At 49.5% G+C, this 26,804-nt stretch overlaps 11 protein-coding genes across 11 annotated transcripts; 9 read left to right on the plus strand and 2 right to left on the minus strand.

The window, feature by feature from the left end:
* Positions 1-30: 30 nt before the first annotated feature.
* On the plus strand, positions 31-4,526 carry EDB91DRAFT_1154891 (kinase-like domain-containing protein). The gene is made up of 14 exons (XM_041319577.1): positions 31-471; positions 526-582; positions 2,220-2,402; positions 2,451-2,481; positions 2,544-2,581; positions 2,635-2,859; positions 2,917-3,136; positions 3,185-3,261; positions 3,325-3,611; positions 3,673-3,787; positions 3,839-4,143; positions 4,202-4,232; positions 4,287-4,324; positions 4,384-4,526. The coding sequence occupies exons 1-11, from the start codon at positions 331-333 to the stop codon at positions 4,085-4,087; spliced, it is 1,623 nt and encodes a 540-aa protein (XP_041173388.1). The 5' UTR covers positions 31-330; the 3' UTR covers positions 4,088-4,143; positions 4,202-4,232; positions 4,287-4,324; positions 4,384-4,526.
* EDB91DRAFT_730008 (kinase-like domain-containing protein) lies at positions 3,871-4,910 on the plus strand. Its single transcript, XM_041328221.1, has 5 exons — positions 3,871-4,143; positions 4,202-4,236; positions 4,287-4,324; positions 4,384-4,596; positions 4,652-4,910. Exons 2-5 carry the CDS (start codon positions 4,218-4,220, stop codon positions 4,853-4,855), a joined length of 474 nt encoding a protein of 157 aa, XP_041173389.1. The 5' UTR covers positions 3,871-4,143; positions 4,202-4,217; the 3' UTR covers positions 4,856-4,910.
* A 953-nt stretch (positions 4,911-5,863) lies between these two features.
* Positions 5,864-8,228, plus strand: EDB91DRAFT_1154923 (uncharacterized protein). The gene is made up of 4 exons (XM_041319578.1): positions 5,864-6,276; positions 6,334-6,436; positions 6,484-6,797; positions 6,847-8,228. Exons 1-4 carry the CDS (start codon positions 5,951-5,953, stop codon positions 7,949-7,951), a joined length of 1,848 nt encoding a protein of 615 aa, XP_041173390.1. The 5' UTR covers positions 5,864-5,950; the 3' UTR covers positions 7,952-8,228.
* EDB91DRAFT_1154928 (uncharacterized protein) lies at positions 8,184-8,689 on the plus strand (the record flags this gene model as incomplete). The annotated part of the gene is made up of 1 exon (XM_041319579.1): positions 8,184-8,689. A coding segment is annotated over exon 1 (276 nt), but the record flags the coding sequence as incomplete, so codon positions are not given.
* Positions 8,690-9,179: 490 nt separating this feature from the next.
* On the plus strand, positions 9,180-10,118 carry EDB91DRAFT_1252260 (uncharacterized protein; the record flags this gene model as incomplete). The annotated part of the gene is made up of 3 exons (XM_041323483.1): positions 9,180-9,409; positions 9,648-9,849; positions 9,882-10,118. 3 exons carry the CDS (start codon positions 9,180-9,182, stop codon positions 10,116-10,118), a joined length of 669 nt encoding a protein of 222 aa, XP_041173392.1.
* A 1,780-nt stretch (positions 10,119-11,898) lies between these two features.
* On the plus strand, positions 11,899-12,391 carry EDB91DRAFT_1085139 (uncharacterized protein; the record flags this gene model as incomplete). Its single annotated transcript, XM_041315852.1, has 3 exons — positions 11,899-11,945; positions 12,074-12,214; positions 12,250-12,391. The coding sequence occupies 3 exons, from the start codon at positions 11,899-11,901 to the stop codon at positions 12,389-12,391; spliced, it is 330 nt and encodes a 109-aa protein (XP_041173393.1).
* A 1,314-nt stretch (positions 12,392-13,705) lies between these two features.
* Positions 13,706-15,169, plus strand: EDB91DRAFT_730391 (uncharacterized protein). The gene is made up of 4 exons (XM_041328223.1): positions 13,706-13,858; positions 13,915-14,156; positions 14,207-14,330; positions 14,388-15,169. Exons 1-4 carry the CDS (start codon positions 13,721-13,723, stop codon positions 15,084-15,086), a joined length of 1,203 nt encoding a protein of 400 aa, XP_041173394.1. The 5' UTR covers positions 13,706-13,720; the 3' UTR covers positions 15,087-15,169.
* Positions 15,170-16,509: 1,340 nt separating this feature from the next.
* On the plus strand, positions 16,510-19,099 carry EDB91DRAFT_1252263 (kinase-like domain-containing protein; the record flags this gene model as incomplete). The annotated part of the gene is made up of 9 exons (XM_041323484.1): positions 16,510-16,931; positions 16,989-17,368; positions 17,423-17,715; positions 17,768-17,991; positions 18,044-18,181; positions 18,235-18,388; positions 18,441-18,555; positions 18,607-18,845; positions 18,896-19,099. The coding sequence occupies 9 exons, from the start codon at positions 16,510-16,512 to the stop codon at positions 19,097-19,099; spliced, it is 2,169 nt and encodes a 722-aa protein (XP_041173395.1).
* A 234-nt stretch (positions 19,100-19,333) lies between these two features.
* On the plus strand, positions 19,334-21,209 carry EDB91DRAFT_1252264 (uncharacterized protein; the record flags this gene model as incomplete). Its single annotated transcript, XM_041323485.1, has 14 exons — positions 19,334-19,563; positions 19,621-19,647; positions 19,713-19,734; positions 19,791-19,877; positions 19,934-20,007; positions 20,056-20,144; positions 20,196-20,460; positions 20,502-20,558; positions 20,608-20,653; positions 20,707-20,745; positions 20,799-20,809; positions 20,867-21,040; positions 21,106-21,139; positions 21,198-21,209. The coding sequence occupies 14 exons, from the start codon at positions 19,334-19,336 to the stop codon at positions 21,207-21,209; spliced, it is 1,167 nt and encodes a 388-aa protein (XP_041173396.1).
* Positions 21,210-21,443: 234 nt separating this feature from the next.
* On the minus strand, positions 21,444-23,709 carry EDB91DRAFT_730277 (uncharacterized protein). The gene is made up of 6 exons (XM_041328222.1): positions 23,584-23,709; positions 23,495-23,534; positions 23,275-23,437; positions 22,456-23,224; positions 22,111-22,378; positions 21,444-22,059 (listed from the first exon to the last, which is right to left on the minus strand). The coding sequence occupies exons 1-6, from the start codon at positions 23,651-23,653 to the stop codon at positions 21,663-21,665; spliced, it is 1,707 nt and encodes a 568-aa protein (XP_041173397.1). The 5' UTR covers positions 23,654-23,709; the 3' UTR covers positions 21,444-21,662.
* A 62-nt stretch (positions 23,710-23,771) lies between these two features.
* On the minus strand, positions 23,772-26,129 carry EDB91DRAFT_1154995 (uncharacterized protein). The gene is made up of 4 exons (XM_041319580.1): positions 25,976-26,129; positions 25,410-25,925; positions 24,887-25,347; positions 23,772-24,822 (listed from the first exon to the last, which is right to left on the minus strand). The coding sequence occupies exons 2-4, from the start codon at positions 25,873-25,875 to the stop codon at positions 23,965-23,967; spliced, it is 1,785 nt and encodes a 594-aa protein (XP_041173398.1). The 5' UTR covers positions 25,876-25,925; positions 25,976-26,129; the 3' UTR covers positions 23,772-23,964.
* Positions 26,130-26,804: the final 675 nt, after the last annotated feature.

A 26,804-nucleotide genomic window follows, 5' to 3' on the forward strand; every position in this document is an offset into this window, starting at 1 on the left:
GGAGAAGTTTACAGAATTGGGGCACTACACGCGAGTCTTGTGTTTGAGCCTTTAGCCCCTAAGACTATAAGTAGAGAACCAGACTATGGGCCTTTCGGCCCGTCTTCTGGATTTCATAATCGGTATCCGTATAGGTTGTAACATAGACTGTAATAGGTGTAGTAGGTACATGGTCTCGCTTCAAAATCCGTAATCTAGTGAACACGAGGTATGGGTCACTTATTTATAAGACTGGCGGCCTTACGCGAATCATAAAACCAGGTTTGGTGTGTATATTGACGCTGGACCTTTCGACTCTTGTACTCATCAACCCCCCCACCCACTCTAGTGATGTACCTGTCCGAGCAGTCGACCGGTGATCCTGTCGACCTCACCGAATGCATCACACGCACTAGTGATTTTTATACAGCTGCAGGAGGGTTCGGTGATGTTTGGCGCTGCATGCTGCAAACTGATGAAACGCAAATTGTGGTACGATTGTTCGTATTGATGCAGATGATCCGCATCCATCTTAGATCTTTCCAGGTTGCAGTCAAAGTGATCAGGTTTCCAGATGGGGAGGTCGGTGCACCGAATGAGAAGGTATTCGCAACGCTACAATCACTGCGGAAACGAGATTTAGAACGGATCGGAATTATGTATGTTTAGAGGCTGTAAACGGAATGTAAACGGACAATGCCAAACAAGCATATTCCTACCCGTCTAGATCGAAAAAGGTACTCGTTTGAGAACTAAAACCGACTCTGAATATTAGGGATTTGCAGGGATAGGGTTTGTTGCCTTAGTATCTAAACCAACTCGGTATCAGACCAGGTTATAAGGATCCGCACGTCTACTTTATGTCTGGATTTATGCATAAACGGATCCGCTTCTATTCTGAATAGACATGTGCCGTATCAAAGAACTCGTCCTGCTAGGTCCCCACATATGCTCCCCGGTCCTTGATATCCCCCACCACCTTGCACGCCAGAATGTATGGGTTCCAAGGCCAACAGACTCAGAGACGCCCGAGTGGTGCTCCCACTCCTGATTCTCAGCAGCCAGCACTGGTAGGGGCAGGAGAAGCATATCCTCAATATAATATACCCCAGGTCGCCGGGAAAGTGTCGTATCAGCCGCCTCAACACGATCCATACTTCAGTGGTAATGTACCTCGATTTGAGATGGTAAGAGCTTGTAGATCGCCCACTAAAAGTCAAGCGACTTACTGGATGCGATTCAGTCAGGCAATGGACAGCACGGTGACCACAACACCAGCGGCGCATTCGCTGGGGGACCTATGTACCAAGATCATTTAAACAACAGGTTTCGTTCCACCAGTCCGCAGCACTCACCCGATATGCGTCAGCCATCCCCGTATCCTTTTTTCGGTGCACACCAGACACCCGTCCAGTCCATGCGAGCTGGTAGCGTGCCACAGAATTTCAGCTCAAATAGTACATCCTCTCGAGGCGAAACACCATACCGTCATTTCGCAGGAGACTCGGGTAGTGAGGCATCTTCGCGGGCACCATCTGTTGTTCCTGGAAGCGAGGAGTATCAAGCTATGATGCTATATTCAATGGGTCGACAGCCTGCCACTCACCTTCCGCACGTGAACCAGAACGTGAATAGGCGAAATGGGGCACTTGAGCAGTCGCCAAATTTGAATGAGACCGTTGCATATCTTGTCACAGAGGTCAAACGACTGACTGAACACGCACAGCACACCGATAAGGAGCTCGTTCTACAAAAGAATGATTAATGGTAGTGGCCTCGTAGAAATACACTTAGTACTCACCGTGGGTCCCGGACGCATCGTTTCGAAGGTAAAAGTAAAAGCTTGTACATGAGCTGGCAACTCGAGCCTGATAGTATTTGACATAGCGCTCGAGTTACGGACTTAGCGAAATTTTCGAAAAACTCACCTTGCTTCAAGTCTACCCTAAGCAGACATCGAGAAGTTGAATTTACTGGGCTGGATAGTGGTGGAATAGCAGGTATCTGAAGAGAATAAACGGAGGTCCGAAAAAGTGTGTTGGTGAAGTTGGAAAAGCGTCTGTTTACATCTGTTGCTTCAGACCGAGCGAGCAAAATTTGCGACATGTCGGATTTACGTCTGATTACGAGCTAGGTACGTTTACAGTCGTGTTATACACATTGTCTCCCTCGGATTACGGTTGGTGTAAAAAACTCGTTTCCGCAGTGAATGCTGACTTGACTACTTACGGGCTATTAAGGCACTGCGACGTGAACTTGGAACATGGGGGATACTTGGTCATATGAACATCGTGCCACTACTAGGCATAGCACGAGGTTTTAGCCCCTCCATATCTATGGTCTCGCCCTGGTTTGAAAATGGGTCATTGATGGTTTATCTCCGGAAACATGAAGGCATCACTTTGTCTGATCGCCTCCGCTTAGTAAGCTTTTCCGCATGATATGTGTCCACAAATTTACAAATCGAACAGCTCGAAGATGTTACATCGGGTCTCCATTATCGTGTGTATACATTCGTTCAAGTATCTATGACTTGTTCATGCGCGTATTCATGGTCGGTGCAGTGCATGGTGTCCCGGTAGTTCACGGTGACTTAACTCCAGTGAGACGGGACGTCTTGGAGATATTTTCAATATCTCATCACATCACTTGCAGAACAACGTGCTCCTGAATAACGACAAAAGGGCTGTCCTCACAGACTTTGGCTTGTCGTCCGTGCTCGGAGATATCACCGGCCGCTCATATCTTCAACGTTCTTGTGCACAACCAGGAGCACTTCGCTACAGCGCTCCTGAGCTTCTGAATCTGAGAGAATCTGATGCATCTATCCCACCCGATACTCAAAGTGATGTTTACTCATTTGGCTGTCTCGCACTTAAAGTATGTCTTGAACCTGTTTGCATCACCATTCGAAATGCTAACATTTTGTCTTCATAGGTACTTTCGGGAAGTGAGCCCTGGGCTGATGTCAGGCATGAGAGATTCATCATTATCAGAGTGGCTGAGGGGCATACACCACAGAGGCCTGACAGCGGTCCAATCTTAGATGCACATTGGCGACTAATACAACAATGTTTCGTACCACCTGGTGCAATGCCCGCTCGTCCGTCCACAGGTGATATCCTGAACTTTCTTAAAATAGAATTACAGTTGGAAGGTATTGCTCAAAGTTTGTCATCGACAAGCGGTTAACAAATATCTGAAGATCAAAAAGTGTCGGTAGTGAATCGGTCGAACAAGTGCTTCAATGGAGATGAAGTTGCAACATCTTTACAGTACAAAGTATGTTTCCTCTTTATCTCTTCGTCGAAGTTCCTACGGAGATGCTCACTCCTGGTCATCCAGACCACCGTCAGCAAAATTCCCTTGACAGATGCCTTCGGGACGAGTTCCATTGTTAACACAAATCAACACATAGCATCCCCGTTGTCCAACTTAACACCTGGTATCCCTAGCAAAGGGAAAGACTCTTCGGAGATGACACGCAAGTTTAATTTGAATTTTCTCCGCCGCAACAACGTACAGAAGGGAGGTCGCACTACATATTCACAATGCACAACACGAACGAAATATTTGAAACAGGCTGGACTTCCGCGAGGCACAAACATCGAACGAGAAACTATGAGCCCCTTGTGGGTTTTTTGTCAGTCTTCGACACTCATGTGTGACTCATGATGTCCTTTTAAATCCTAGTACTGTTATCGCGACCGCCTCCCTGACGAGAGTGCAAGACTTTGCCGTACCTCCGGGAGGCCTTGGCGATACTTTCCAGTGTATCTTGCGGAACGGGGCTTTCAAGAAGGAGAAGGTAGTCAAGCAATATTCATTCATCCTCTTTACAGTACTGATAATGGTCCAGGTCGCGGTCAAGTCTATCAAGGTACGAGATGACGATGAAGAGAGCATTCGGAGGGCCCGAATAGTCAGCCCCAGCGATACCGTAAAAATATCAACGCTAATTCCTAGACACATCAGATCATCCTGGCGGAAGTGCAAGGTTGGATGTCTCTCCGCCACGAAAATATATTGCCTATCTACGGTACTACAACGGGGTTCGGTTCTAGCCTTCCCTGCTTGGTATCGCCTTGGACGGAGAATGGATCCTTGAGCAGCTACCTGAGCGCCAGGGGTCAAACTCTCTCAAGCACTGCAAAGCTTTCACTGGTGTGTTTCCCCCAACTCATAAAACAAACACTTCTCTTACTTCTCAACCCGCATTCAGCTATCTCATATCGCAGATGGGCTCCACTTTCGTAAGTGGGAAAATATCTGACCGACTGGACAACACCTCATCGATTAATCAACAGTTCATTGCAAAAACATAATCCATGGCAATCTCAGTAGTGTCAGTCTATTCACTCCTCCCAAGGCCGTCACGGTGCAGCCCGCTGACTGCAGAAGTAGAATAATGTTTTAATTGACAGTCACCACACCGTCCGTCTTACGGACTATGGACTGTCTTCAGTCGTATCTACGTGTGGCGATCTCTTTCAGTCCTATCATTGCGGTGCTTTGCGCTGGACGCCTCCAGAACTGATCAGCGACGATGACCAGGAGGCCGGTAATGTGTCAAGTTGTTACAGCGATATCTATTCTTTCGGATGTGTCGTGTTCCATGTATGCCATTTTGACATCTTGCTTTTAATTGATCAGTTCAGCTGATGCCTTGTAGGTACTCTCTGGAAAGTTACCGTACTGGTGGCTGGATGATGTTTTACGCGTTGTCTCTGCGAGACACAAGGGGGTGGATCCACTTGGTCCCGGAACGGAGATGGATGGGGGTTATGTGAAATTCGTCCAGCGCTGTTTGTCCGTATCTCCTACGGACCGTCCGACGATAGATCAAATTAAAGCTTTCGTCGCGAGATCGATGTAGTGTCCTGTAAAGCAGAGCTATGTCTGCCATCTGACACAAAATATCGCAGGGAACCAATTACGTACGGCTATGCAATTTACGATGAGTGGTACAATGTCCCATTAGACAGCTACACCAGCAGTATAACCTGTGTCCCACGACCGAGATTTTGCTCGCTCTCGCTCTCGCCACTGACTCTCAAAGCAAATAAAAGTGACAATAATATCATCCAAGATGTGTGGCGTCCGTTGGGATAAGAAGCGCAACAGACTGCTTGTGTTTGAACAGAGTGCGCGTCAGCGTGGTGATAAAAGTGGCGATGTATTCCTGTGAGCGAGCGCCCCTTGCGGTCGATACTCGCGAATTTGCCACTCGTCGTCACTCCCGTGGGACTTCTCCGGACTAGTCCAGATTGTGCCATATGAGCGCGGAGCATTCAGTTCGCCCAAGTAAGCTTCTTACGATGTATACAGTCCCGTCTTGGTGATCTTAATTGTTCTAGACCCAACCACCGCTGCGGGCCTGTCATTGTGCTTGGCTGGCTACCCACGTGAAGCGGTTCTTCAAGAATGTCTCTCCGAGCGACTGATGTGGTAGCTATGCTTCCACAGAAGGGTTCATTACGTGTGACTGTGTCAAACGTGTAGTGTATGGCACGCTCTGGGCAAAAGAAAGTGGTTCACAGAGGATCATTTTTCGCCAAGCACAGTTGAAGGGTCATATCGAGAGTGAAGTCGGACGCTCGTGGTTGATACTACCGAGAGGCCCTATGGTGTATTGTTACTCCTGTAGATGAATTAGTATCAGAAATGTATGTACCCACTCCAGCGATTGCCCCTAACTTCAATGTCAAAGCTTCGCGTTTAGATAGGGAGCGCAGTGCGATATCACTAGTAGCGCTCCACATCATGCGCATACTATCAGTGACAGTAGGCGCCAGCTGTGCCATCTGTTGCTACGTAATACTACAGCATCCGCTGAGCTATTTCGGGCATTTGTTAGCACTTGAGGCCGGAATCAAAAAATCCATGTAAATAATAAATCCGACAGAGATATTCGTTAACCGTTAGCTTGAACCAAGACTATCGTGATCAACCCAGAATCCAACAACCTCAAATGCCAAGTTCTAACATCTTTCCTCCAAGTTTTCCTCCCTTTCCGGCAGTACCGCACGGCGTCACCATCATTCCTTTCGAAGATTTCATGCCGTACGGCTACAAACGCATTACGACAGAGACTGGAGAAGAAATCGAAGTTGATGCTCTTGGTGGCTTGCCCACCGTGAAGGTTCTCTCCGATGAAGAGGTCATTCAAAGAAATAAAGACCGTAAACGGCGTAGAAATGCAGGACAGAGCGCAGATGCCACAGGCAGAATTGTGCCTTGGTGGGAGGAATGGGAAGAAGGTGAAAATACGCGTACCACGAGCGAGCCAATAGAACTGTACTTATCTTCTTTCTCCCTGCTCACATGTGAGATAACTCATTTTCGTTCATCTAGGCAGAACAGCCTCGTTGATCGAGTTCACCAAGTCGCGGATGATTTCCGGGTTGGTCGTACTTGGCCTCCGATAGCCTCTGGAGTCAGAACGCTATGGGATCATGTACAAAATTTCCAGCGTCACTTGAGTGTTCTGATTGATTTCTACAGTTTCGTCTGTACATTGGCCTTCTGTCCAGCTTGCCGATCTACCGCAAAGTCAGGAAATCTAAGGGTGCCACAAACATGTCTTGTGAAGGAGGCGGTGACGCCTCAGATGACGATGATACCCCAAAAGCTAAAGAGATAAATCCCAATATTATTCAAGATCCACTGGAACAGATCGCCCATCCAGGCAAACAACTAGAGCCAAGTGAAGGAGAGACAGATGTCCAGATTCGTTTACTCGAAACCTTCCTTGAAGACATGGAGAAGTCTATCAAGGTCTTCATGTCTTCATACATGCGGGATAAAGGTTTGATCTGGCAAGTTTGTCTGCTTCCTTCCATTGTCTTGAATTTATGAGTTATCCAGGTCGGAGCGCAACCTTTTCATTGCACCCACAGTACTGCACTTTTTCCTTCGCTTCATGCAGCGTAACGGTGTTTTTGCTGGTTTCGAAGCTTATACCGATAATTTAAACCGCGCGGTGGTTGTCGCAGAGCTTGCTATCAAGGAGCTTCCTTTGACAGCTAAGGTTGCACGGGTTTTGCCGGGCACGTTCGACGCTGCGTGCAAGGAATGCTGGGGATCCAAAGGAGGCCTCAGCATGTATACCTCTGCCACTCTTGACTCCGGGGATGGATGTACTGGCATAGATACGCCCGCTTCGTCGGCGGTTAGCACATTCGAAGAGGCGCTCAAAGCTGATCACGCTGAAATCGTGTCCTCGGACGTTGTCCTTGACTCATTGATGGCCAAGGAGGTTTTGGATGACACCTTCGGCGTTGGTGATGTCGTGAACGTTGCCCTCCCTCCAGTGGATGACCCTTGGGTTGCAGCTGTTACCGCAGGGCAGAACACTACGGTCTCATGGACTGATATCAAAGTTGACTCACTGCTTACCTTCCTCGGCCCGACTCGCCTGCCTCTGTCACATACCGCTGGTGTTGTCGAATTCTCGACACGCAAAGTCAAAGAAGTAATACTGCCAGAGCCTGTCGGATCATTTCCAGACACTCCTTCCGCAGCGGTTGAGCAGGAGCTAGGAAGCCGCTTCGCACGTATCGTGATGGAACCTTGGGTTCGCATCCCAACAGACGAACTTCTTGATATCATGAAGCCAATCATCACATCTTCCAGTCGCGGAGCCGTCATCAAGGACCCGTTCGCAGATAACCTCGATGTTTCTGATGCCTACAATCCCTGCCGTGATGACTTGACCGTCCTCATCGACCCAGCATCCGTAGATGACTTCCGTGTCGGCCTTGGTTTGTGCGGCACGTGGGTTCAAATTGCTCGCTGCGAAGACGTAGAGAGTTCTGTCGGTGTTATAGATCAGGATACCCCACACGTCAGCAAGCATCCTCGCGATTGCTTCTGGTATCTAGAAGATGTTGCATCTATCTTCCCCAGCTTTTACACGGAGTCCGAGGTGGAGATCGACCTTGGCCAGACGACCGACAATGATGAGCTTTGAATGTCTGCAGCTCTCCTGCATCCCGATGCGCAGGAAGAAATAATCACTGTATATGTTTTATTACCATCACGGATATCTTGCTTCACTTGCTTGATACGTCGGTAGTAGTTGGCGACAGGACTTGCTCATTTTCATATGCATTGTTGCTACTTCTCTGTCAAGCGAGCCATTCTTGCAACGTTGTCGTTTTTTTAGTACTTAGGTACTCTGGCATGGCAAATCAGCCGAACTCGTCTCCACAAAATTGTAGCATTAATGACATTACAGTTAAAAGTCAGCACATGATATTAGCAGGAATGAGATGGAGACAATCTTGACACCAAGCAGGTTATTATACTTACTGGTACTGCGGGAGGTTTGGTGTGAACTTGTCAAGTCTGAATTGTCACCGCTCAGTACATTGCGATTGAGATGCAGGGCAGCGTGACCTTCAAATGCCTACTACATTTTGGACTCGCAAACAGCGCCTCCTTACAAGACATGTTTGGAGCACCCTTAGACTTGGTAGATCAGCAAGATGAACAAAAAACCAACGCCTCTGGCGTCAGCCAAGTACAACCCCGGAAATGCATCCGCTACTTGGTGAACCTTAAAGCCACCTACTGGATGAACGAAAACGAGAGAGATTGGCTCGTTCGTGGTACGCGTATTTTCACCTTCTTCCCATTCCTCCCACCAAGGCACAATCAATGTCCATGGGCCCATCTGCTAGAAAGCCGACGCGATCCTGATGGATGAAGACGCACTGGCAGACATCGAACATTTGCGCTGCGCTATCATCATTCGGATGCCGACCGGTAGTTGCGCGTCTATATCGAGCATGGCAAACGGATTTCTTGCATATATGCATTAGACACCAAAGATAAGAGCATTGTCCGCCGCCAAGGAAGGGTATACCTGGTGCCCCACCAGGGTCTCAGGTTAGGCGCGTGTATGTCATTTCGCGTTCGTTTCTCCGTCTCATTCCTAACGCATTCACCAGACGCGTATCCTTTACTGCGGAAGACGATGACCATCTTGCTTATTATACCGCAACTGTCGTTGCTGATGCTCCTGATGGGGGACGTTCCGGGAATTTGATGTACCAGAAATTGACAGAGAAGTTGGTACGTGGTCATTTAAATCCCGAGTATATGCGTCGTATTTCATAAGAATGTTCCTTCCCAGGCGGGCGAGCCGGAATATGCCTGGGCGAAAAGGCATACGTGGCCATCCTTGCGCCAGCATCATGACGAATATGCTACGGTTTGATCCTGTGATTGCCAGGCATGCTGCCCGGCTGAAGAACAGGACCCATGACAGGTTCGGTCGCGATCCTGAGGAATTGGATCACCTGGAGTCCGGTGGCGCCCCACAGGTCCGCAACGAGGTCCAAGAAAATCTCAACCTCGACCACCAACCTGACCTTCCGCAGGTCCATTTTTTTGGGCGGCGTCGCGATGATGTCTCGGCATGCAAGTTTGGAGTCGCCTCTGAATGAGGCTACCTCTGCTGTGGGCCGCGCGAGTGGACATGTTGAAATTCGAATGAGAACGATCGAAGGTCGCTGGACGGAGAAAACAATGAGTCCTCCGGGGTGGCACTCTATGACGCAATCAGTTTTGATGTCGATGAAATGCCTGAGTGAATATTTTTGTTGTGCGATATGTCACGACTGGTTAATTAGTTTGATGTTGTGATATTTTCTTCTGGGCAGACTCAATGTACTCCCTGAGCATGAAGTTTCAGAAGTTCTACCTGACACACCGCTAGAGACAGCCATCGGCCAACGACACAAACGGGCTCCAAGCGCCCGGACCACTGCCGTAGCCGTTCAAGGGGCGTCGACGAGCTCCCGGCTCCGTTTATTCTGGAACTCCGCAAACGAACACGGCGAGAAGGGATCACACCTTACGAAGGTCTTACTGCTGGCACTGAAATCAACTCGTAGGTCAAACGCGCACGGATGTCAAGCGGTCTTCGACGTACTGTGGCAGCTTCTGGCGCACTATACCGCGACAGGTTCGTAGGGTTGCCCCCACAACTTGTGCCGACATCGCAACGGCGGATAGTGGTTTCGGCGAAGGGGAAATTGAAAGCGATGGAGCTCGAGGAGCTTCCTGAGGAAGATGCCGGAGATGAAGCCAGCGACATCAAACGAGCTGTTTCTGGAATCGGTCGTCGATGAGGGACGTTCGGCTGGGCAGGGCGAACGATCGATCGAGAGAGCGCAGATTCCGCACCACCATCCGGAGACCGAGATGTTCCGAAAGGAGCAGGATGGGCAGCGTCATCATTTGGGGCAACCTTCTAATCGTGGACAACCTAATCGTGGCCCACAAGAATTCTCAGTGATCTCATTATCTGAAGAGCCGTCCGGCTATGTGAGGTCAGTATTTCGGTCATCATGCACGTCGGTCTGTTCTCACATCATATCACTCTAGAGTCCTTTCCACAGATAAGTTAATTGATACTACTAGCATTCGTCTATGGTCCGACTAGTAAGTGGTTCCCGACACTGATCATAGCTTACTTTGTACAGCTCATACCGTCGAACCATGCAAACTCTTCATCAAACACTATCCGCATTGGAACCGCTGCTCAAGCAGCATGACTCGGACATGCACCGAGCAATACAAGGTGCATTATGATATTTTCATTATCCCGCATCTTACTCACGGCTACAGACTGTATCTCTTCTATGAAGTTCTATCATAGACCAACCCTCATGCGCAAATCAACAGGCACTACATCGGGTCATCTTCTACGCAATCCGCAGTATCCTTCGCCCTTGTCTGATTATAAGACAGATTCCGGATTTGCTCAACCTCCTAGCCACGGTTGACATGTACCAGAGACACACGGTCAAGGCATCGTCCACTGTGCTGTCGCAGCAAGAGTATTGCACGAAAGAACTCAACTCTGACACCAGTCTGCTCACGCAACCCCAGTTGAAGTTGATCAAAAATGAACAATCAACGTGACAGGGATCTTTACATCTGGCTTGTCATGAATCTATCTTCATTGGTATATTTTTTAAGTTGCGAGCTCGACCTCATTTTAGCTTCATTCCAAAATAACACATCTACCACCTTGCGATGTCACCGCCCGAAGACCTCGAGGATTTCCTGGACGACTATTTTCCGGGACGCTTTCTCCGCAATCATAGGCTATCTCCTGACTAAGGTTTCATAACGAACTTTCTGATCGTGAGAAACAATCGCTGGAAGTTCTATATCAACAGTGCAAAGGCTTGTTGACGGCGGTCCGTAAATGGCAGACCCAAGAGGAAAAACGAGGGACAGTACTGGTGCTTGACTAGTAAAATGTTCCGAAAGAACGACTATCTTCCTTCGATTGGTCTGGCTAGGGGAGACTAAAAATGTTCCATGGTCTCCATGACCTAGGCTAACAGTCTTTAGCTTCACTGCAGAACCCTTCCAACAGGAGTTTCGGAAACCGCCCGCAGAAACAGCAGTTTCAAATTTGGATAGCTACCTGGACATGGTGGAGGATATGATTCACAAGATGGAGTGGAGGACCGCTAGGGTTCTAGAGAGACAAAACCAGGCCGTCTGAAAGGTGCTCCGTTTTAATCGGTAGAATATTTCGAGTTCCCGTTAGGTCTCTGGTCTTTCTTTGCTGATTTTGATGGACATAACAGTTGGGAGACTTCGGAGGATGTTTCTTCACAGGATCTCATGATGAGCTCTGGCATGGCTATCGATATTCCTTGAACTTCACGACCATAAATCATTCGACGTTGCTCTCGTCTTCGCTTCTTGTACTTCCTTTTTGAAACATAATCCGCTTTCCCGCTCTTCTTGCTCGTACACGTGCCCTCGCAAGTGAGTCCTGGCCGATTCGCTATGCCAGAGTACTTAAGTATTAAAAAGCGTCCAAACAATGGCTCGTTGGATAAAGAAGCAGCAATAACGCAACTTTTGATCATTCGTGTGTCTAGGAAAATGAGCAAGTCCCATCACCAACAGCTACCAACGTATCAAGCAAGGAAGTAACGCATATCAGACGTGGGGCGGGTGTCCCTAGGAAGCCGCTTCGCACGTATCGTGATGGAACCTCGGGTTCGCATCCTAACAGACGAACTTCTTGATATCATTAAACCAATCTCACATCTTCCAGTCGCGGAGTCGTCATCAAGGACCCGTTCGCAGATAACCTCGATGTGTCTGATGCCTACAATCCCTGTCGTGATGACCCAATCGTCTTCATCGACCCAGCGTCTGCAGATGACTTCCATGTCGGCCTTGGTTTGTGCGGCACGTGGGTTTAAATTGCTCGCTGCTATGATAGATCAGGACTCGTACCCCACGCGTCAGCAAGCATCCTCGCGATTGCTTCTGGTACCTAGAAGATATTGCTCCTATCTTCCCCAGCTTTTACACGGAGTCCGAGGTGGAAATCGACCTTGGCCAGACGACCGACAATGATGACCTTTGAAAGGTATCCTGCAGCTTTTTTGTATCCCGGTGCGCGGGAAGAAATCATCACGGACATCTTGCTGAACTTGCTTGATACGTCAGTAGCAGTTAGCGACGAGACTTGCTCATTTTCATATGCGTTGTTGTTACTTCTCTATCCAGCGAGCCATTCTTGAAACGTTGACACTTTTTAGTACTTAGGTACTTTGGCATGGCGAACCAGCCAAATTCGTCTCCACAAAATTGCAGCATTAATGACATTGCTGTCATGCACTGTTAACAGCTAGCAGATAAGCAGGAATGAGATAGAGACAATCTTGACACCAAGTAGAGTATTGTACTTGCCGGTACTACTAAGCACTTGGTGAGCACTCGTCAAGTCTGGATCGTCACCGCTCGGTGCATTGCGGTTGAAATGCGGAACAGCATATCACGGAACGTTTCTTTGCTCGTGGTGGAATTGGCTGTCGTTTCATAGCAAAATAGTGACTCTTTCTCCGTTCAAGCTCAGGACTCGCCTGTGAGAGCACGGGTATGAGAATCATAGAACGCAAGAACAGCGCGGAAACCGCCATATGCCCGGGCCTGAGCCTAAAGGAAAGACACAGCATTTTCACGTGAAGACGGGAGAGCAACATCCAATGGTGGTATTTTGGCTCGGCGATATTATCGTTAAGTCCGAGGAAGGTACTATCGATAGCCACGTTAGGCATCATAGGGTTTATTGAATATAGGTGTGCAAGGACACCGACCACGGCTGGTAGGAGATTTTCCTTCAGAGGCTAGTCTCCCAACCGCCGTGTCCATCAAAATCAGCAAAGAAATACAAGTGGCCAAACTTGAATGAGGTCGGCGCAATAACTTCTGCATGCTCATCCTCACTCAGAAAGTAACTGAATGAAGAATTTAGACGAGTGATATTAACCATGTATGACCAGCCGCAGCACTGATGAAAACAGAGTATGACGCACTTGCAGACTTGAGCAACATCGTAACGAGGTGCGACAGTCCCTGGAGGTTGTTCTATCACAGGGACTGTTCGACCTCTCCAGTCAAATGATATCAATTAAGTAGCCTAAGCGATCTGAATCGCTTCGGTGTTCTATATATCAACAGCAAGCCAGTTGGTCCCAGTGCAAATTCTGGCAGGAGCACAATGTCTCGAACATCGAAGAGTGCTCTGAATATCAAACATCTGACGTAGAGTTTTGATTTTTGTAATGGTCGCAGTTTAACCCTAATGACATTAACCCTAACCTCAATGCGGGGTTCCGAATTTCGAACTCAGCGTCTTGTGAGTTTGTCTAACTTTCCTCCTTTGGATCCTTTCCAACTCCTTCCTACTACCATGGCTTTGGCGGGTGCTGTGCGACTTGCTGAACCTAATGCTGAAGATGCAATATTCGTGAAAGACGGATATCCCGTTGCCTTCTTTTTTCATTCGAGTGTCAGGCAAGGAGTCGATGTGCTCGAACAGGGGATCACGGTATGCAGTTTCCAAGCGAAAGTCTTCAATTCGTTGATTTCAACCACTTATTGTAGAGGCATGGAGGAGTAGTATGCGAAGATGAGAAGCAAGCCAAAGTGATCCTGGTGGATGAAGAAATCGACATCGAACATATGCGTCGGCGCTACTATCGTTCGGATGTCCTCTGGCAGCAGGGCGTCTATATCGAGCCTAGGGATTTTGTACGCCGATGCATTGGAAGTAGAAAATACGAGCATCTTCGACCGCCAAGGAAGGGTATGCCTGGTGCCTCACCAAGGTCCCAGGTTGGGCGCGTGTATGGCATTTCGTGTTCGTTTCTGTCTCGTTTGCTGACGCACTCATCAGACGCGTACCCTTTACCGCGGAAGATGATGAACATCTAGCCTTTTACATTGCAACTGTATTTCCTAATGCTGCTGATGGGGGACGCACCGGGAATGTGATGTATAGGACTTTGACAGAGGAGCTGGTACGTGACTAAATCCGGAGTATATGCGACTTAATTTACAAGAATACTCCTTCCCAGGCTCTTGAGCCGGAATATACCTGGGCAAAAAGACACACATGGTCATCCTGGCGCGAGCGCTACAAGATGAATACGTTGCGCTTTGATCCTAAAATTGCCAGATATGCTGCGCAGCTTAAAAACGTGACTCATGGTTTCGGTCGCGATCCACGCTCGCATCGCTATAGACGTGGAAGGCAGGTACGAGCACAACGCATGGAAGAGGAGGAGGAGGAGGAGGAGGAGGAGGAGGAGGAGGAGGAGGAGGAGGAGGAGGAGGAGGAGGAGGAGGGTGATCGGGAACTAGAACAACAAGCAGCGGGTGGCGCTGGGCCTGAGGACTTGGATAACCAGGTGCCCGGTGGCGTTCCACAGGCGCGCGATGAGGTTCAAGAAAACGACAACCCCGATCATGAACCTGGCCTTGCACAGCCGGAATTGCGTAGGCGGCGTCGCGATGATCCTGATACATCTCAGCGTGCAAGTTTCCAAGGGGAGTCGCCTCAGAAGCGACAGCGTGTGGCCAGTCCGGCCACACCACCAGGACCTCGCACCTCCTCCGCTATGGAGAAGGGACGACGGGCGAGTGGCCATGGCCGTCCGGGTCGAAATTCGGATGAGAACGATCGAAGGTCACCGGAAGAAGGAATTGACGAGCCCTTTGCCCGGAGGGCACTCGATGGCGCAATCAGTTTTGATATCGATCAAATATCTGAGTAAGTATTTTTGTTGTGCGATGTGTCACGACCGGTTAATTGGTTTGACGTTATAAAATTCTACGGTATTTTTTTCCTGGGCAGACTCGATGTATTCCCAGTGCCACAATCACTTGAGCACGAAGTTCCAAAAACTCCACTCAACGTACCACCAGATACGCAGGAAACCATGGTTGATTCACTCACCGACCTACGATCCAGACCGGCTCCGAGTGCCCGGGCTACTACCGTCGTCGTCCAAGGGGCGTGGACGAGCTCACAGGCTACACCGATTGCACGACCCCTGCGAGCCGCGCGAGTACCACCCCGCAGCCGAGCGCAGCGAGAAGAGAGCCTAGTTGCTGAAGGGCCCACCCTTGCCGCCGGCACTGAAAACTCACAGGTCAAACGCACTTGGACGTCAAGCAGATCTCGCGGTAATCAACCTGCTGTGGCAACTTCTGACGCACCATATCGCCATACTCGGGCGAGGTCACAGTCAGTAGACTTGCCTCCACAACCTGCTCCAGCATCGAAGCGGCGGAGAGTGGTTTCGGCGAAGGGAAAATCGAAAGAGAAGGAGCTGGAGGAGGTTCCTGAGGAAGATACCGAACAGAATGTGGATGAAGCCGGGGACTCTCAAGTCCGAATTTCGGCGATGATAGTTGAACGGAACTTGGATGACGATGTTGAGCCAGAAAGTCGAGCTGTTTCTGGATCGTCTGGACCACAGTGGGACCTGGATTCGGCTGAGAATGAAGGACGTTCAGCTAAGCACGGCGAGCAATCGAGTGAGGGAGCACAGATTCCGACTCACCTTCCGGAGACCGAGACACTCCGGGAGGAGCAGGATGTGGAGCATCATCTTTTGAGGGCAAGGAGGAAACAGCCATCTGACGAGTCTTCTAATCGTGGACAACAAGAATTCTCAGCGCACTCCTCATCTGAAGAGCCATCCGACTCTGATGATGCAGCTACGCATGTGATTCTTCGGCAGGACCATGCCGAACAACGGATCGCTAGGATGGCATCTGCTGGTTTACGTCGTCTTCCGAATACATCAGCATCAGCTTCAAATAAGGTGACTACAAGATCATCTGCAATTCGAGCCACACGCCACGTAGTCCAAGCTCCTGCATTCCCCTCTCCAGGCACCAAGGCAGATGCCAGATTGCGAGAGAAGAGAGGGAATTGACGATCAAACATTCTGTACTTATAATTTACATTACATACCTATAAATTGTACGTGAGATTCATCACCTGATGTACCGATGCGCACGGACCATTTCCGGTTACTGGATCCGGAGTGCTTGATTGACTGTTGGTTGCTCACCACATTCCTCGTCAGCGAGCTCAGCGACGAGCTCATTCATTTTCTGCCTCCATTCTTCCCAGCGTTTTCCTGTTGATCGTGCGGTGTCCCGTAAACCCAATTGCTTTCGAAGAAGATGACTAACACATCCGCAGGATTAAAGCGGTCTTGGGAGGGTCATGGCGCAGCCGAATCTCACACACACAAGAGACACAGAGACGAACCTAGAGACTGGCGGGATGTGCACCTAAGGTCTCCCTCAGATAAGCGTAGCAAACCTAGCAGTAGCAGGCGAGACAGTGTCGATAAGCGGGAGCCTGGGCGATCCAAAGAAGAATCAAGGAGGCCTAGCGAATACTCTCGAGACTGGGACAGAGATAAAGACAGACGCGACGGCCGTGAACGAGACCGAGATCGCGACAGAGAACATCGCCGGAGAGAAGATGATCGAAAAGATGAGCGTCGTCGTCGAACTTCACCTCGGAATCATCGTTCACCTGCCCCATCCAATGGTCACTCTTATCAGGAAAAGGACTACTCGGACAAAGAAGAAGGCGAGTGAGTATCAACACCACCAAGTCCATGAATACCCTTGAACGTGTTTTTTTCTTCAAGAATATCTCCTACGTTTAGTGCCCGTGCGACATCTCTGACTCCATCCACACGAGCTCCGTCAGAGGCTACTCAGATTCAGAAGCCGGTACAATCTATTGCTCCTCCACAACCTGATCCAGAACTTGATCTCGAGATCGATACAGCTGCCGCAGAGGCAGCCGCTCGAGCTGCTCGCCGTGCCAGGCGTCAAGCCATCTTAGCCAGGTACTCCGGGGTAGCCAGTGCTAATAAGAGCATCAGCCCCAGCCCTGGGCCTAGCAGTGCGGTCCAACCGCCTCAGCCTGTTGCATCTGTGTCTGACACACCTCAGCCCCACAGTGCTGTAGATACTTCTGCAAGTTTAGTAGCGGAGACATCTAAAGCGAGGCATGATTCAATGAGTAAGCTTCTCTCCAGAAAACATCTCCCGTCGATTAATTTATCGTATCACGCAGGCAAACGCGATTCTGCATCTCCACAACCAGACGACAGTATCTTCGAGCTTGCTAAGGACGAGGACGAGGAAGATGTCCGTGCGAAGATGCAAGACGGCGCACCGGATCAGATATCTGCTGCCGACTACGATCCCAGCTTAGATCGCCGAGAGGACGAACAAAGGCGAGTCCTTAAAGACGAACCCATGAATATAGAAACAATTGAGGACGGAGAGGACGAAGAGGACGACGTCGATGACATGTTTGCAGTAGCTTTAACCGAGAAGAAGCAAAAGAAAGTCAAGAAAGTCGTTGTATGTACTACATCCATTGTGTCTGCGAACAACCTCTGACCTTTATATGTAGAAACAAGCAGCACCTGCCCTTATCACGACTACGTTAGACTCTGCCTCAGATCATGAGGGCTATTACCAAGTTATCCTTGGTGAGCAGCTTGATGGCGGACGGTACCAGGTCTTCTCTTCTCTTGGAAAGGGAATGTTTGCCAATGTTGTCCGGGCGCGCGCTCTTCAAGAAGGCGAAACCGGCAAAGAGGTTGCCATCAAAATCATCAGGAGTCAGGAATCTATGTTTGTACATTTTCTTATATGATACTTCTGAGAATGCTCAAGCAATGCCTAGGCATCGCGCTGGTCTGAAGGAAGTGCAGATATTGAATAAGTTAAAACAGGCTGATCCCGAAGACAAGAAACACATCGTCCGGTTAGAGAGGACGTTTGAACACCGTGGGCACCTTTGTCTTGTGTTCGAGTCTATGAGGTTCGAATATGTTCTTGATGTCGCTCCTGGGTAATTGACAAAAATTCATCCAGCATGAACCTTCGAGATGTTGTGAAGCGCTTTGGAAAGGACGTTGGTCTGAACATCAAGGCAGTCAGAGCTTACGCACACCAACTTTTCCTTGCATTGAGTCTTCTAAAGAAAGTCAACGTCATGCACGCAGACATCAAGCCTGATAATATATTGGTGAAGTCCAACATACTTTTGGCAGTTGCCGATATACTAACGACCAATTCAGGTTAATGAACAGAAGACGCTACTGAAGTTATGTGACTTAGGTTCAGCATCCGATGCCTCGGAGAATGACATTACCCCATATCTTGTTAGTCGGTTTTATCGCGCGCCCGAGATCAGTACGTTACTTATAACACCATTACACTGAAAACTGACGTCATTTTACTTAGTCCTCGGAGTTCCATATGATCCAGCGCTCGATATTTGGTCCATTGGGTGCACGTTGTACGAGCTGTACACAGGAAAGATCCTTTTCCCCGGCCGGTCGAACAATCAAATGCTTTTACTCATGATGGAGCTCAAAGGAAGGTTCAACACCAAAATGATCAAGAAGGCGAAATTCGGAGAAATGTACTTCGACGAAATGGGAGGGTTCGAAAGCGTAGAGACAGACCGTGTCACTGGTTCCGTGAGTCAATGCGATCCGTTGTCTTTCACATCAGCTGACTGTTTTACCAGAATGTCGTTCGCAAGGTTCACATTTCCAAACCTAGTCGCGATCTCCGTGCCCGTCTCATGCCACCTGCATCAGTCAAGATGAAGGACGACGAGATGAAGTTGCTCACTTCATTCATCGATTTGTTGGACAGGTGCATGGCACTTGATCCAGCAAGGCGGATTACTCCCAAGGAGGCGTTAATTCATCCATTCATCCGGGGATAGCCACTGTATCTCAGACTGTACTAGGTTGTTCCCGCGGAGTGTATTTATATTGTTATCTTCAGCATGAAACTTGTACCTGACACGTCCTGTTGTTTCAGGTGTGACAAAGCATGACGGACAATAAGGAAGCCTGGATAATTGCTAGTGCCCTATCCACACATTATTCCACACGTAAGCGTGGGGTATATATACTTACCGAGGTGTAGATGACTCTACAATTACATGGCAACAGACATGGCATCTCGTTTGAAACGTACGTTCTCTCTGAAGGGTGGCAAGAGAGATGGGGTGATCCCTGATACAGAGCCTGCGACAGCCGGTGTGCTGCCCTCATTCGATGAACTGCCAAGTTTTCATGACTTCAAGGGATGCGCGTGGGATGTGTGGGGCAAGGACGACGAGCTAGGCACAATTAACCTGCTCACTCCCGAGGTTGTGGCACGAGCTGCCCAGGAGGAGATTCGGTGCGTTATATCTCAAAGAGACAAGTCATAGGATCCAACAATGCGTCCTGCCGTTAGTCTAGGTCGCACAGTTTCATTGAATTGGTGCGTGCAATATGGCTCCTGCATAAAGACTAACAAATCTGGAACTTTACAATACTACTAACCAGGCCAATTCACTTCCCCTCAAGGGTAAGCGAATCCGTGATTGCCGCGTTTTCATTTGTTTATTGATCTTCGCTTGCAAGCCCGTTTTCGGGCGTAAGATTCCATCCATCAATACGTTCAGCAAGGCTGGCCCCATCATACCTGTCCGGGATGATGTTATCCATATCGTACGTCCCCTTCAAGCCCGCTCGGCGGATCGCACCTCACTTGATTAAATTTGCAGAACACACAATCAGGTTGCCAGTGGGACGGTTTGAAGCACTTTGGGGTGGCAAAATACAATGTGTTCTACAACAAGTATATTGATGTCGTACATCGAGGGCTCTGACGCACGAATCTTGTTAGCACCCCCGCCAACTCCCTCTCTGAGGGCGAAATGGAAATTCATGATCCGAGTGAGATCGATTATTCGAAAGTCAAACTTGGGATGCACAGTAAGTCTACGCACTGCTACCCTGTTCCCTACAACTGAGCACTGCGTCTAGACTGGGCTAACCATGGCATATGCGGCCGCGGCGTTCTCCTGGATGTGGTAAACTACTACACGGCCAATGGAGAGGCCCTACCCTACGATCCCTGGACCAGTCATCCGATCACTGTCGCCGAGCTAGAGGCTATCGCGAAGAAACAAGGGGTCGAGTTCCGACAAGGAGATATCCTTCTCTTGCGTGTCGGGTTTATCCAGAAATACTATGCCAGCACCAATGAAGCAAAGGCGGATTTGGGCGGTGGCTCGCAAAAGGAAACATTGTATGCAACCCCATCTGTCTCCTGACGCCCCTCTCGCTTAGCGAAACAAAACACAGCGCTGGAATAGAACAAAGTGAAGATATGAAACGCTTTCTCTGGTATGTCATTTTCAGACGTTACCAAATCATGGCCTGATTGTGCCTGTAGGAATAATCATTTTTCTGCTATCGCATCTGACCAGCCGGCCTTGGAGGTGTGTTCCTCCGCGGGTGATATCGTAATTGTGACAACTTAATTGCGCAATAGCGCTGGCCCACGCCAAAGGGGACTCCACTTCTTCACCAGGTAAGTCTAAGTCTTAGCCAATAGGATTCACTGAACGTCTCGTGATCCTACAGACAATTCTCGCGTAAGTCTCAGCCCTTCACAAAATATTTTCTCCGCTGACAATGGGTGCGGACGCAAGCCTATATGGAATGCCTATCGGTCCGTACCTCACAACAATCTTCTCCATCAAAATACAGTACTTATTTTGGCCGTTCCACGACATAGGCGAATTCTTTGATCTTGAAGCTCTATCAGAGCTGTGCCAAGAGACGGGTCGGTATACGTTCTTTTTCACGTCTTGGCCTTTGAACATGTCAGTCGTATCTCCTTCTGTACGGAGTTGCATTGCTGAAATTAGTGTCCTGTTTTCTTGTTCAGCCTTGGCGGTGCTGCGAGCCCCCCCAACGCTGCCGTGAGTACTGTATCTCTCATAGACGCGCCCTGTCAGGTTGATAATTGATTGTTTATAGGCATATTTCTGAGCTGTAACGAGTTCCTGGTAGCTCATGCGAGTCGGCTGAGGTGTAAATTTGTAAAAGTTGAAGTGTCAAACAAACATAGTTGAAACATGGTCATATGAATCGTAGCTGTCGCTACACAATCGAAGGGTTGCGAGTGACCCTACATACTGTATCGTTGTATAGATGTTAAGTACCCCGCTGGTTTAATTGTGTGCCACTGTCACGGTTCTCACTGATCTGGGCTGCAAACTCCCAGCGGTATACCACTCAGAATATGGAAGACAAGGTTAGGTCTTGAACGCATAATTACAAGGGAAATATGTGGTATTTGTATGATAGTGGCACACCTGCTTGTTTGTCTCGATAGCGTTTCATACGGTCATGATGAATAGTATACTTAAAATAATCCTACGGGGACGGATGCCATATGGAACCAAGCGATTCAGGTCATACAGCACCACTATCAGGACAGAATCACACGGCCAAGCTATGCCGTCTGCCGTCATCAGCTTCAAGTGCACGACGGGCAGCACTGTGCTGTACGCTCCGTCGACGTCCTTCGACATTGACCCAACCATTGATGTTTCCGTATTCAGCATCAGCTTGGGCGCCCTCACTTTCGTCGTCGTCTACTTCAACGTAAGGGCGAGACTTCTTCCTCTTCACGACGGCGGGGGCGGCAGCTGAGGATGAACTTGATGTGCCTGACGAAGAGCGAGAATCAGGGATGGAAGTCTTGGACTGTGAAAAGCCCTCCAAGGACGGTCTGCGCTCGGGATCCTCATCTTGAACACTAGTTGTTGACGACCTCTTCTTGAGCGCTGCAGCGGCTGTGGGCTGCGTGGGTGGAGCGTCAGGTTTTCGCATTTTCCTAATGGTCGACTCGTCAGTCATAACGCACACGTGCAAGGGAGGGACTCACGTGTTGAGCTTTGGCTCAGTGTAGTTAACACTTTTCCGTGTGCGACGTTCGCGCCCTACCGCAGATGCTTCTAGTTCAGAAGTAGAAGCACATGGCGGAGGGACCGGGCTAGAAGATGCTCGAGGTGTAGGCAACTGCGAGATCTGAGATGTCGTCGTAGCAGGAGTAGTTGCTGGCGTGGACAAGAAGCTCCGGGTCGTGGCCAGCGACGCGACTGCGGATATGGGCGTTGTTCCATCTGTATCAGGCGTGTGCTGTCGATCCCGATCTGCAAATCGATCAGTCAGAGAAGACACGATGGCACGCGTGCACGCGCGTTTCGCATTGCCTGAACGTGCGCCGTACCTGATGCATTAGTGTCTAACGGTGGTAGCATGGCACGGCTTCTCGGTGAGTTTGTGACATCCTTAAGGCCCGAGTAGTCCTCGTGTCTCCGTCGTTTCCTCTCCCGCACTCGTGAGGAAGCGGCAGCCTCACCCTCTTCTGATGGTATCTCTCGTTCAACCTGCTTCATCTTTTTCTCCCTCTCTTTCTTTGCTGTTGGAACGTAGTCCTCATCCTGGGCAGGTGGTAGTCTCGATTTCCTGACAATCTCTTGTTCCTCATCGTCTTCAGCCAGACCAGCCTCCCTACGAGCAGGAGACCCGAAAGCGGGGCTAGCAGCTCTCGGCGGTATAATCCTATCCCCACCATCCGTACTTACATTGAGAAGCCCGCTCTCTCTCCTCCCCGCTTTCCTCTTGCTCGATGGCCCTCGTTCCTCTGGCGGAGCTTGCGGTGGCGTTGGTAGTGGCGGAGGCGAGGAAACTCGGGCGGGTAATGGGAGGCGGGATGCTGCTAGTCTTGACTTGACTTTTCGCCGAATTGTAGGACTAGGTATGCGCTCTGCCTCTTCTTCGTCTCCTTCCGGGGAAGACGCGACTTCTTCTTCTTCGTATATGCCTGGGACGTTGGGCGCGCGCGAAAGCTTAGGCATTTGTGGCGACGCATTGGAATCCACGAGTGGTCGACGAGCTCTGGGTGCTTGCTTGGCTTCTTTAGGAGGAGAAGCCACCCCGGGTGCAATACCAAATGACTGCCGCAAAAAAGTCAGATGTTTGACCAAATTAGCAGTCTAGCTGGATCTCAGCGAAGGGCAGGTGGGTCCTCGTGTGGAATACTCACTGCAGCTTCAGCCCCAGCCATTATTTTCCTAGACTTTTCCTGCTCTTTCTTCAGTTGTGCCGTGAGTGCAATCTCGGATGCTCGTAGTCGGAGGTTCTCGACGTATAGGGTGGATATTTGAGCGTTAAGCTCCTCGATGCGGACGCTGAGGGTTGAGTTAAGTCTGGGGTCGTATAGTGAGCTGCTTCTGTATGAGATTAAACTTAACATGATAACATACTTGGTGATATGCTTATTGGCAAGCAGGAATTTCTTCTTAACTGAATGCCACAGACGTTAGTTGAGCCCAGGGATACATAAATAACATACAGTTTTCGAATTCATTGAGAGCGTCGTTCTGACGGACATTAAGAGAAAGGCGAGAGTCTCGCCTGCTCATCGTGGGCGTCGACGAGGACAAGCTCTGTGGCTGTCCCGGTCGTGGTCGTGGTTGGGTCCTTGAACACGCGCTGTTATCGAACAAATAGCACACACACGTGATCAAGACGCGTCCCCAATTTAGAAGTTCATTATCTCAGCTGCCTCAAGGCATTGATGGGCGCATTCTTCCCTTCAACTTGCCTTCTACGGTCCAAACTCTTCTTGAAGTTTTTATTCCCAGTAAAGCAACTAGTCGTGACTAAAATACACGAGTGGAGTATAACTAGTCAGCAGTTTGCACGTTCGCGGGTATTGCATATAGTGTGTTAATCATTGGTCCTGGCCAGCTTCCGGCTCTTCCACTGACGGCACATCGCGCAGCCATCCACCAAAATCGACATCCTTCTCTAACAATTCGCTGACACGGTCAACATGTCTTTCCACATCAAACTGGGAACTATAGCCCACGCCGAAGATGCCACTACTCCCGGCGTGACGCGAACCCCCAGCTTGTGTGGAGGTAAACTGAGGAAGAAATACATTGGGATTCTGAGCAAATGACCGCATGGGGCTAACAGGTGAGTGAAGGAGAAGGTTGTGATTGGAAGCAGGGGAATCGGATGGTCCCGAACCTGGAGTCGAGAAGTAAGACTTCGCAGGCGAAGGATTGTCTTTGACCGCATGGGGCGAAGGTTCGCTCTCGGCACGAAGTATATTTTCCAAAGGAGGTCTCTGGCGTGTCTTCGGTCGAGGGGAAGTTGCCAGCAACTCAGTGAGAGTAGGAAGTCCACCCTCAGGGGCTGGCATAAATGTGCGCTTCTTCACCTCTGGCACATTTGCCGGTGGCGTCGTTGCTCGAGGGCAACAGGCTGGAGTGGGAGACCTTACCCGTCGTTTCTTCGTAGTGGAAGACACTGCGTCATGCATAGAGGACGGAGATAGAGGGCGTTTGTGTACTTGTCGTCCATCAGAATGCAGAGGGGGCGAAGAAGATGTGTCAACAATGTGCTGATCTTCGCCGGGATGATGTGGATTGCCATCTCTGGGAGTTGACAGGTGTGGAAGAGACGATGTTACACATACAGGGTAAATCGGCGGAGGCTTAGCCCGGATAGGCACCGCAGCGCCACGTCGCGGTTGTGGGGTCGAGGTTTCAAGCTGCGATGGGAAGGATGGAGGAAGATACGGCTAAGGGGACGTAAAACAGGGGCTGATGAGTTCGATAAGAAAGATACCTAACTGTTGCACTCACCGTTTCCGGAAAGTCAGTGATCTTGGGTAAATCCCCATCGGGAGCGTGCAAGGACCTCAGCGGGGTCCTGAAGCTAGCTTTTTCTGGCAAACCACCGCTGGGTGCCGCTGGTGATTTGGAGCCGCCGGGAGTATGGCCACCTTCTGGATCTCCGTGGGCCCGAAAATTAGGTGAAGCATCTCCATCGGGGCGTCCCTTGCCCTTCTTACCAGTCGCGTTTGCAACGTTGCGCTTTACGACAGGGAAACCAAGCGACGAAATTTGGCTTTTATCTTTCAGCGATGTCGTTCGTTTCACCCCCGACTTGGAGGCACCCCTGAGTACTGAAGTAACGGTTACAGTGTTATCGGCACCCGATGCGGCTTCAGGTGTGGAGATCGTCGCTTGCCACTTGGCTACCTTTTCCTTAACATTCTGCAGGGTCTTGGGTGAGACAGTGTCTGGCGCTTGAATAATTTCCACTAGCACTGAATGTCAGCAAGATCGGATCCGCGGAATGGTGTGACTGCTGTAATAAACGTACAATCGGGATGACGAGAATACTTGGCATTCTCTTTGAGTCTCCTCGCCTCTGACCTATCTTTCTCCAGCTTCAACCATGTTTCTTCGTCATCTGGTAGTATCAACTCCGCGTCCTCAGCTGGATTCCAGCGTTGGTTTAATCCAGTCATGCGATATCGTCCCCTGACACACCCCATCTTCAACTTCTCGCTAACCTGTTTCCATTTCCCGTCCCCTGTGTCTCCTCTTGCGGCGTCGATTGCCTCGAGGACAGATTGTTTCAGTTTTCCAACGTTTGAGTCGAACGAGGGTGAGCTGGGTCTTGAGGAGGGTGCAAATACCTCAGGTTTGGTGGCAAGAAAAAGATGAATGTCGCGTAGTATCTCGGTAGCAGACAGTTGGTTGGGTTTATTGGATGACAGCGCGGCCTTGCGCCCTGCAGACCTGCGTTCGAGAGATGGCGGGAATACTGGTGTATAAAGCGACATTGCGAGTCGTTCAAATCTCGAATAAAGCACTGTCAAAGTTTCTGAGTGTTCTGATTAATGTTAGCGAGACTGATTCAAATCCAGTGAAATTATCACGAACCAATGAATGCGACTAGAGTCGAATCATTTAGAAGGGGACTAAACTGACTTTCCCCTGTAGGTTTTACCCGTCAGCGTTTCCTCCTCTCGTTTCCTCGTTGTGTTTCAGCAAGAAGCAAGGCAAGTGCAAGGCGAACCAAGCAATTAGATCGAAATGTTGTCCACTGGTCCAGCGGACTTTGAAATATGAACTACCCCTCTGTCCACAAGTCCCACTACTATAGTCATTATGCAAGGATCGATCCATCAGCACAGGCAAGTACTACATATCTGCTCGTGAGTCACTTCTCAGGGTGAGCATGCCTTGCACCGCCCTACATACTCACGCAAGTCTGCTTGCATCACCAGCGTTGTCTTGTAATTCTTCTATGATGTTTGTGGACAGCGCCACACAACACATGCTATGGTTCATTGTACAATAATAATTTGTGAGCCTCGCAGTTCTCACACGTTTCCACCTTACCGCCTCATTATGCTGAAACAGGTCCGTCCGTCAGCGGTGAAACGTGAAATCGATGCTCATGTTTATTTGTCCTGGAGCAATTGTTCAAGGTTGCAATTAACTCGTCGTCGCCGCCGCCACTGTGGCGCCCCGATCAATGCAAGTTCTGCGACTGCATCTCAGCCTACACTCGCCCACATGTATGTTATCCGGATTTCATCTGCACCCTTGGTGGCGTGTAGATGTAATTGACGAGTCCGATGAGTACATCCATACGACTTCCGCGACACCGCGATTCCTCGCATTGAACCCTGGCATAGCCTGTCTGTCTGACCGGAGCTCGTTGTTCATGAGATAACTCGCTGATCATCGACCAGGCCCTAGATGC

The sequence above is a fragment of the Suillus paluster genome (genome assembly GCF_016628075.1).
Source record: "Suillus paluster strain FC165 chromosome Unknown EDB91scaffold_65, whole genome shotgun sequence".
Classification (NCBI taxonomy): Eukaryota; Fungi; Basidiomycota; class Agaricomycetes; order Boletales; family Suillaceae; genus Suillus; species Suillus paluster.